Source organism: Microtus ochrogaster, chromosome 19 (genome assembly GCF_000317375.1).
Source record: "Microtus ochrogaster isolate Prairie Vole_2 chromosome 19, MicOch1.0, whole genome shotgun sequence".
Taxonomy (NCBI): Eukaryota; Metazoa; Chordata; class Mammalia; order Rodentia; family Cricetidae; genus Microtus; species Microtus ochrogaster.
The window spans coordinates 47499812-47510169 of NC_022021.1; the positions used below are offsets into that span (position 1 = coordinate 47499812).

Sequence of the window (10358 nt, forward strand, 5' to 3'; positions counted from 1 at the left end):
AGGAAGGAAGGAAGGAAGGAAGGAAGGAAGGAAGGAAGGAAGGAAGGAAGGAAGGAAGGAAGGAAGGAAAAGAAACAAAGGAAGAAAGCAAACAAGCCTTGTATCGAAATGAAAAGAACAAAAAGGAATGGGGGGTAGCTGGGTAATGGGGCGCATTCCTTGAAGTCGGGGAGCCCTGGGTTTTAGCGCACAACACTAAAAACAGCAACACAACAGAACAAAACACAGTCTTGTGGGGCTGGAGTGTGGAGCGCACCTTCTGCTGTTGTGGTGTTACAGCCTAAGGGAGTCTTGATCACTTTTGGTTTGTTATTGTTTTTCTGCCAGATGAAGAATTAAAGGGGAAAAAAAAATCTCAACTGCAACATGTAGCATCAGGGGAAAACACCAAACCACAGTAATAGAAGGGTTTTTATTAGGGCTGAGGAAACCAAACACAGCAGGGCACACAGAATTCACTCTGCTGAATTGTGACAATTTAGGAGCTTGAATCCTGTTTCCCCAGGGAGGGCTTTGGAGGGTTTTCAGGAATCTCTCCCCCCTCCCAGGTTGAGTTGGTAAGCAGGGCGAGGGAGATGGTCTGTCCACAACTTGAAGTAAACTTGTTATGCCTGAGTTGGGAGATCCCCAACGAGACCACCACTGAGCCTGCTTTCAGGTGCAATCACACAAGGCTTTTTTATTACCTTACAATAAATAATAATAAATAATAAAGCCCAAGCAAGGGCTTCATCCTACACACCAAGGCAGAGGATGAGGGAGGAGGGACCCTAGCTCACAGTGCAAGGGGTTTTTAAAGGGAAAAACCACAAGCAGGGAGCTACATCTGCATGCCTTGGTGTTACGGGATTGGGTAGGAGATATGCTTCTGTTGCAGTTGGCTCTAAGCCAAGAGGGAACTTTTGTAACTTTCCACAAAAACACCTGGTAACTGTAGAAACTTGTTTTTCTAGCTTCTGATTGGCTGTCCTTGGGTCTTACTGCAGCCAGGCAGCTTTAGGGCCATTTGTGGCTTTTCTGGGAAGTTCCAGATACATGGGGTGGGAAGCCTGGAATGGGGTGCCTGCTAGGTTAGATTCTCACAAAATGGGGCCTGGATTTAAAATTACTTCAGTCTTGTCTCTTCAATGTCATTTTCCTTGAATTTGTAGACCTGGTCCATCAACAGGAGGGACCAGCTGGCAGAGGAAAAGTCAGCCAGTCAGCCCAGCCAGCCTGCTGTTTGAAGACACCAGGCTTCTGTCTCTTTTCTTTCTCTATGGTATTTGTTTGCTTCTTCTTTAAGGACCTTATCGTGTGTATAAAGGTTATTTTAAGGTCTTTTATTTGTGCCTCAACTCTCTTCAGGGCCTGTTGTGGTGGATTTGCTGCTATAGTGGAGACATATTGTCCTGGCTGTTTTTCATTGTGTTTTTGAGCTGACATCTGGGCATCTGGTATTGGGAAGATTATTATTCTAGGTGCTGATATCTGGTCTTGTCCTAATTTAGTACCTGTTTTGTTCCTTGGTTTCCTTCTCCTCTTCGGATCTTAAGGGAGTGAGGTGGCCGTGTATTGCCATTAGGAAGATCAGCTTGGGTCCTGATAGGTATGGGCATGGGAGCATCAAGGTAAAATGTGTTTCTGGGTATTGGGACCTGAGACTTAGGCACAGGGAGGGGTTGGGAGTAGAGGAGAGTCTTCAGAAGAGGGAGGAAAGCAGGGTGTTCCACAGGATCTGTGTAGGTAGGGCCCTGCCTGGTGCAGACCTTAAAATAACCTTTATGCACATGATAAGAAAATATAAAGAATTAATCGGGCCTGGAGAGATGGCTCGGAGGTTAAGAGCACTGGCTGCCCTTCCAGAAGTTCTGATTTCAATTCCCAGCTACCACATGATGGCTCACAGTCACCTATAAGGAGATCTGGTGCCCTCTTCTGGCATGCAGGCTAAATAATTCTTTATATTGAGATCTGCATGTGTCTGCCTCCCAAGTGCTGGGAGTAATGGCACATGCCACTGCTGCCCTGCCCCCATGTTTTCCCCATATTCGAATTGCATGATTAGATTGCTTACTAGAGAACTCTAATATTTTTTTTTTTTTTTTGGTTTTTCGAGACAGGGTTTCTCTGTGGTTTTGGAGCCTGTCCTGGAACTAGCTCTGTAGACCAGGCTGGTCTCGAACTCACAGAGATCCGCCTGCCTCTGCCTCCCAAGTGCTGGGATTACAGGCCACCACCGCCCGGCTGAGAACTCTAATATTTAAATTAAGAAGTTTTCAGTATAACAATTCCACCTGGGACTGACTTCTCTGAATTATTCATTGAACCATTAGTCATTCAAAAATATAGTCACCAATTTCTGCATTTTCCAAGGTTTCTCTCTTTTCATTTCTATTTTAAACCAGGGTCCTCCTATAGGATGTATAGGGTTACCTCGGTTTTTTTTTTCTATGTGTAAAAAACTTGGGTTTTGGCCTGTACTGAAGTCCATTTTAAAGAAGGTTCCTGTGCCTCTGAGAAGAATGGGTATTGTTCTGCAGTTATGGTTTAAGTCTATATAATATTTGAAGGATTAACTCTGGGGATTTCTTGCATATATTTTTTAATTTAGGGAAGCTATCTAGAAATGACAATGCAGTATTGAAGTGTCCCATTTTTATTGTGCTTGAACAACGTGAACTTCCATGCTTTCCAAAGTTATCTATATAAAGTCAGAGACCTCGTGATTTGATGTGAAAATACTTGTGATAGTTATGTCATGTTTGTCAGTATGTAGAGATCTTCTTCATTTATTCTGACTAGTGGCTTTAACTGGTAATAAGTATCAATCTAGTCATATTTACGATGTATGCAGAAGGAAAGAAAAGGATGTTAGAAAAGCCAGCTGTTCATAATTCCTCTCTTGTACTCTTGTAGACACAGCAAATCCAAGAAGAAGATGCAGGGTGAGGCCGGCCCCATCTTATCTCACCTCCAGTGAGACATCTACTTTTTCTTCCCTGAGCTGACACTGAAGCAGAGATCCTAAACCATCAGCCCCTGAGATGCTGAGGGATCCTGCTCCTTTGCCTGCCCATCATTCCCTCGTAGTAAGATAATATCACTCTGCAAGCTTGCAACAGCCAAAGTCATGGACTGAAATCACATTGGCCAGGTCAGATTTTAATATTCTCAAAAGTCGTATTACTTAGTTTATGGTATTTTTTATTTTCAAATTTTCATATAGCTATAAAAGGTGTTTATATCTATAAACAAATCTCCTCCCCATTCCTTCCTTATAAATTACTCCCTATTCCTACCTTCGTTTTCTTTACAAACTCCATCACGTTTTCTTAAAAATGCAGAGTCTTTTTACTGCTAAGGTTTTGAGCCAAGATTTGGACAACTGACTGAAGGACAGGAAGCCCCTCAGACTGCTCCACTAGGTCCCCTACCATTTATTACCAATACCTCATCAGGTGGGTGAGGCACTTAAAAGCACTGCACTATCGAATACGGGTGTTTTGTTGACTCTTCGGCAGATCTTGTGCTTGTAGTCACAACCACTTGAAGTTTACACTGTGACAACCTAGACATTCCCTGCACGTCCTGCAGAGCTGCCGCACACGCCTACTGTTTCTGGCTCTTACACTCTTTCCAGCTTATCCACCTTGAGGATCGCTAAGCCTTGAGTGTCAGATATGACATAGGTATCTCAATTAGAGCTAAGCACACAGCAATCTGCTATCCATGCATTTTGACCAGCTATAAGTCTCTGTGTTTATACCAACTACTGCAGAATTAATTTTTTCTGATCCACATCAGAAACTGTTGGAAGGTCCTGCTGGTCAGAAGTTGCAGTCTACTGGCAGCTTGCTTCAAGCTCAACAACATGGCGGACTCACTCTCACTCCAGCGCGGCCTTCTGCTCTCTACCTGCTCCTATTTAGAGGATGTCTCTAGGTCTGGATGTCTGACTTATCTCAAGGATGACCTTTGACATAGTTCCCTGCAAATGCTCCCCTCCCTGCCCCTGTGGAACACATGGTAATTGAGTAGCATGCTCTAGCTAATTCATAGAACGATGCTGCCACTAACCCAGCTTTATGATAGGAGTATGCCATGTAATGCAAACTAGGGTTGTCTCCGGGCTTCCCAATCCTGTGTATTTCCTATACACTGAAATAAAGTTGCCTTGTCTCACTGAAGTCAACTCCTGGAGGGTTCTCTCCATCACATCCACAGCCAACCCTGTTTCCCCGCCTCTGCTTCCCCCCTCCTTGCTGGTGGTGGCTGGTGAACCCGAGGAAGAAGGGGAACCACAGCCTCCTCCAGCGGTGGGGCTGCTTTCGGAATCGGGAACTGATGATGGCCAGGGGGCCGGTGCCAGGTTCTGAATTCCTGCAGGTGGATTTTAACAAAAACGAATTGATATACAAAAACAAAAAAATACAAAGAGACAGACATAAACTCAAAACCAGAAGCTGGTGCTCTCACCACCACTCTGGTGTAGAACTGAAAATACACAAGAACAGAAAGACAGACATAGACTCAAAATCAGAAGCCGCGGGCGGCAACAAACTGATACGAACCTGGAAGGGAGTGGGCGATAAGGGCCACACTCCCTAGAAACTAAGATGACCTGGTCGCTCCTAGTTTCACAAATTGCCAGTGAAGCCTCCTCCACGGCTGGGCCAGGGAGTGTTCCCGGACACGTCTGTCCCACTGCCTGGTCCTCTTCAAATACTAGCCCTGCGCAGGTACAATTCTCAAGTTACTGATTTATAATTACACAGAAACAGAACATAATACATAAACAGACAAACATAAAAATGAGCTCATTTCTTTATAGCTCCAACTGGGTCTAGAGTGTGTCTGGGAGCGACTCGTTTCCCGGTCAGGGAACCAAATGTTGGACTCTAGCGTCCAAACACTGAGAAGGAGTCGCCCCCAGAGACCATCTCACACACCACAGCTGATGCAAAAGCATGAGGATTTTATTAATTCTGTCATGACAGGGTCCCCCAGCATTCGGGAAGCCGAGGGACCCCGAATAGCGGGTACAGTCTACTTTTAAAGGGGCCACAGAAGCAAGGGGTGGTTGTTCTTTGACTATTCTGATTGGCTTATTTGAAAGGGCTATTACCAATAATTGACTGGAGAGCTGTTGCCAGATCAGATGAGGTAAGAGGTCATTTTGACCCCGTTTCCCAGGGGACCGAACCAAAGCATACGTATATGGGTAATTGTTCAGGAACTGAGTACGTGCGAGTGTAGCTGTTAGGTCCTTGGTTCCCAGGGGAGGAGGGGAAGCACTATGGCACAGAGGCTGAGAGGATTCAGAATTGTCAAAAATGGCTTCAGGATTGTCTTAAAGTCTTACAGTCCTACATTAGCTTCCTGCTTCCTTATTTTTAGTAAAACAGACCAATGTTAGTTTTCATGCTGCAGTTGATCCCACACTAAGTAGACCTGAGCTTTAAACTCACAGGTATTAGCGGAAATAACTAGGAAATACTAGAGGTAAACATCACTGTGAAAGGCTGGGCTCACAGGCTAACAGCGGGTGCTGAGGTAGCAGGATTGAAACAGCCCGATCCCCTATGGGGGTTCCTGTTTTCCTTTCTAACTTCGCCCCGGTACAATGAATCAACTTCTGTGGGTTCCCGGAAACCCTTCGCGCTGAGTTATGGGAAATGTAGTCTCGACCACCATGACATCACAAGAAGGGGCTGTGGATAACGAACTTCCGCTTTCAGTCTTCTAACTTAACCTTCTCCCCTAACTTATACGAGTGTTCTTCTCAGCGCTGGGCTTGGATCCCTGACATGGAGGTTGGTGCAGGGTGCAGCGCCGTCCTGCAGATCTGAGGGACTGTGCAAGGTGGCGGGTCCGGCATGGAGGTTGCTGACTTGGGCTGCTTAACAGGGAGGCGGGAGAAGCTGACCTGGAGACGCTGTGCTGAGCTAGGCTGGGCCGCTGCACACGGGTGCGGGTTTGACAGGGGAGAGGGCGCCACGCCAAAGCCGTGTGCTGTAAGTGTGCTGTCTCCTAGGACGCCACTGCTGCCCGAGCCCATCCCTGCCTCTGGTGCTTGAGGAGCTGAAGGAATCTCACTTTCCTGCTTGGCTGGAGAAGCATGCTCCCCCTTAGCTGCCTCTGGGTCACATGGCAATAGTCAGATTTCTCAGGACTTCCAGAAAGGGCGGACACCTAGACTCACCTATAATATTTTTTTTCTTCTTTTTCTCTTTGTCCCTCTTGGTTTTTTTTTTTGTTTTTGTTTTTTGATTTGTTTTTTGTCTTTTCTTTTTTTCCAAGATAGGCTTTTTGTTGTTGTTGTTGTTGTTGTTTAACACCTCTGGTTATTCTGGAACTCACTCTGTAGAGCAGGACAGCTTTGAACTCACAGAGATCCCCTTGCCTCTGCCTCCCAGAGTACTGGGATTAAAGGCGTGTCCCACCACCGCCTGGCTCTATCTATACTTTATAGAACACCTATACCCTGCCATACTTTAGGAAGCTCACCTCTCTGTTCCTAAAGTTCCTAGTTTCCAGGGACAGATTGCTGTATGGGATTTCCTTTTCCCTTGGAATGAATTGGAAGATTTATGGAAGCCTCTGGTGGAATAAAAACAAGTTATATACGCTCTTGAGATCAGAATCGTCACATTCCACTCCCATATACCCACAGGATAATCTTGTAGTCAGTATGAAGGTATCTTTGCTGAATCCAGATAATTACGAATTTCACATTACAGACTGAAACATACTGAGAGTAATACTGTATCCAATTCCTTTTGAGACTGTGATGTCGGAAATTTTGACTCCTTTTCAGATGTGAGAGAGGACTTGGTGTGATGAGATAAATGGACCTCGTGATTGACAGGAGGAGGCTTGGATATCTCTGAAAGGGAGGGGTGTAGGCGGATGTGTCTCTCCCCCAGGCAGTTCCCAAATAATAAATCACTGTGAATATGATTTAATATTCTCTGCCAATAGCTCAGGCTTATTTATTAACTCTTACATTTTAAATTAACCCCTTACTTGCCCCCTGCCACAAGGCAGTATCTTTATTAATATGGAACATTAATCTCCAGCTCCTTCTGAGTCTACTGGCAGACTCCTCAGACCCCGCCCTTCACCTTCAGTTGGTTGCCCATTCCATACCTCCTGCCTGGCTACTGCCCAATCAGCATTTTAGACCAGTTCTAGTGACAAATCTTTACAGTGTACAAGAAGATTATTCCACAGCAGAGGGGAGAAATGGCCCATTTTTTTTCACTAACATCCTTTTGTTAGTTCATCATGTGTTGATGACTAGATGCTTCTATCGGGAAGGAACATCTCCTTTGCCTGTTTGACTGTTTCTCTGGATTTTCAGGGAATGTTTGTTATCTTTGCATATTCATCATTATTTTCTTTTTTTTGTTGTTTTTGTTTTTCGAGACAGGGTTTCTCTGTGGTTTTGGAGCCTGTCCTGGAACTAGCTCTTGTAGACCAGGCTGGTCTTGAACTCACAGAGATCAGCCTGCCTCTGCCTCCCGAGTGCTGGGATTAAAGGCGTGCGCCACCACCGCCCGGCTTCATCATTATTTTCTATCATAACATCATGGTTCTTTCTTCTAACATTACCTGAATTTTTCCAGATGAGAATTCCAGCTCAGCAAATGGTAATACAACTGCACTTACCACTGTCCTTCACCTGTGGTATTGCCACCATCCAGGCAGTAAACTGTGAACGTGGGATTCCTTCCTCTCCCCTGGGAAGGCGTCCAGTCTCCCTCAGTGTGCAGTCCTGTCCTTTCCTCCCAGGCTCTTATCCTGATTACTGTCAGTGTGAGTGATGATGTGGATGGAGTTTCTGGTCTTTACAAACTCAGGTGGTAACCTGTCATGTTCAACAAATCTGGGTAAACTCTTGAAGGGACCTCGGGTTTGGGTATTGAGATGTGTTTCCTGGCGAAGACTGTGTATCTGTCAGAGGCCATGTAGAGAAGATTGCACGAGTCTTTTGGAACCGGTTTTGCTGAGAGAAACAAAGGAATACACCTGAGAAGCAGTTTGTCGTCATTTTCTGCTTTTGCGGTAAAACATTTTGGTCAGTTTTCTCCAACGACAGTGTCCAACTGAAGTGACATATTTTGAGTGTAAGAGTATGTGTCAGTTTGTCTACCTGACTATCAAAGACTGTATTCAATTGTTCTCTTTTTTTGTGGTAACTATTTAAATACATGTCAGATGGAAGAGAGGTCAACGCATGTTTCCAGGTTCAAGTCCATGTACTCTTCGTTAGGTACAATCGGTAACTGTATACCGAGCGTTTAAACTTTACATTCATGCTCTCTTTCTTTAACTGTTGTTACATATATATGACATGTATGTGTGAACTTACATATGCATATATGAATACACACATATGCATGTATTTGCTTGGAGTGTACAATCTTACTCGTGTATGTAACTGCTCGGCATTGAAATAACCAATTATTGTGCTCTTCCCTTGGGAAGACGACTTCTGGTTCTCCTAGCATCGCTTCATTGGCTCTAGTTCTTTGTGTAATGTTGAGGCCTCTCTCGCATCCCTCCCATTCTGCATTGCCGTGTTTGCTGGTGTCATCTTTTTCAGCTCATCTTTGAAGTCATTTGGTGAGACTATGGGTATAACTTCTCTCATCCTCAGGAGACAGTCTCTCAACAAAAATCCCAACTCCTCTGGCTCTCACAGCTTTCTACCCGCTCCTTTGAAGTGACAGCTGAGCCTTAGGTGTAGGAGCTGTGCTGTCCACATCCCACAATTCCTCATTTTGTTTGGTTGTGGTTTTCTACATGGGTCTCTACCTGCTGTAAAGAAAAGGGGTGGCTACTGTATTTACCTGTGAGTAGAATGACAAACCCTTAGAATATAATTAGGGATTATGCTGAATTAATAAACTGGTAGCTGCAGATTCTCCTCCAAGTTCCTTGACTTCACTAGCTCTAGGTTGTTGGCTAGGTTTCCTGAACCAGGAATGATCATCCTCTTGTTGAGCAGATCTTGATCCAGTTAAAAAGATGTTCATTGCCACCATGGCATGGGTGCCACTACTGCACCCATAGGGTTATCTTTCTATGAAGGTCATTGCTGTGATTTATAAGCATCATAGTTGGGCATGGCTTTGTGTTAACAAAGAAATAAGTGGCTACACACATAGTTAACAAAGACATAAATTGTTGGACATACATCTGTCAGTCGGTTTTTTTGTTAGCTTGAATATATCATTATAACCTGAGGAATTTAATGTTATATAAAAATCTATTCTAATCTAAAATACCTTGGAGACACGTTGTTGTCTGCTTAGTCTACAAAGAAAATACAATAATACATAAAGGGCACAGATGGACTAAGAAGTTTTATAGGTGCTACCTTAGATGGTTATATTCCGTGATCCAAATCACAGTGTAGTCACATGACAAGTGTTCTTTAATCTTTCTAAAGATGGCTGCTAGCCACATGGTTGTTTTTATCCTGATGAGATCATCAGCCAAGTGGAGGCAAGTCACTTGACTATTATTTATAAACATCTGTTTTTTATAATGTTATCTAGTAGACCCGTTTTCCTAAACAAGAGTTGAATCACATGTGTTGTATACTGCAGTAAATTAAAATGACCTATTTATAGATTTAACTATCAGCCTATTGTTACAAGTTTAAGCTGAATTTTTGGTTTTTCTTTACCATTTTGAATGAATTTATTTATTTATTTATTTTCAACTTAAATGAGTTTTATTTACTTCCCACTAACAAATCTTTATTTCCATTCATGAGAGCAGTAAGTTGACCATATTCAGCTTTCTTGCCCAGTAACTCAAAGGAAAAACCCAAAGAGATTAGTAAAGAAAAATGGAGGAATTAATACCCCCTAAATTTTTAAAATATGTTTAAGGGTGAAAAGTGCTTATAATCCCTAGTAGGAAAACATTATCTGAACGAAGACACTAGTGGCAAACCACTGTAAAATGCTTCAGCCACATTTGATGCAGAAGGGTAGGGATAGTCTCCGAAGCACCCCAGCTCCCCTGATGAGGTCAGAGGTACACTGGTTTGTATTATCGCAACATCCACTAAGTGAGCTAAGATGCTCTTCATTCAGCAAGGGCTCTGTTTGACATTACACTTGACCTCCAAACTTGCCTGACAATTTACCGATGAGATTCATAACCTTTGGGTTGCTCTGATATTTTGACATATTTGCTGGGTTTTGGGCCACATCCTGGAAAGCCACCATGACTTCTGGATCCTGCTTTGCTGCAAGAACCTCAGGGTCACTGAGGATTTCTTTGAGTCCAGGCATTCCTGCCATTCCAGGCATGCCCCTCCCATTCCAGGCATGCCCCTCCCATTCCAGGCATGCCCC

The 10358-nt window shown here is 43.9% G+C and overlaps 1 protein-coding gene, 1 long non-coding RNA gene and 1 pseudogene across 2 annotated transcripts in view; 2 read left to right on the forward strand and 1 right to left on the reverse strand.

The window, feature by feature from the left end:
• The window catches only part of LOC113457171, a 4780-nt gene extending 368 nt beyond the window's left edge, over window positions 1-4412 (forward strand). The window contains exons 2-3 of the long non-coding RNA XR_003377797.1: window positions 2899-3136; window positions 3787-4412. This is a non-coding gene — a long non-coding RNA (uncharacterized LOC113457171). The remainder of the gene's footprint in view (window positions 1-2898; window positions 3137-3786) is intronic.
• A 1267-nt stretch (window positions 4413-5679) lies between these two features.
• LOC101997274 (zinc finger protein 728-like) overlaps window positions 5680-10358 on the forward strand; it is a 13675-nt gene continuing 8996 nt past the window's right edge. The window contains exon 1 of the mRNA XM_013349727.2: window positions 5680-5795. Within this exon, the coding sequence (XP_013205181.2) occupies window positions 5790-5795 (6 nt within the window). The 5' untranslated portion in view covers window positions 5680-5789. The remainder of the gene's footprint in view (window positions 5796-10358) is intronic.
• The window catches only part of LOC101989005, a 2331-nt pseudogene continuing 2085 nt past the window's right edge, over window positions 10113-10358 (reverse strand).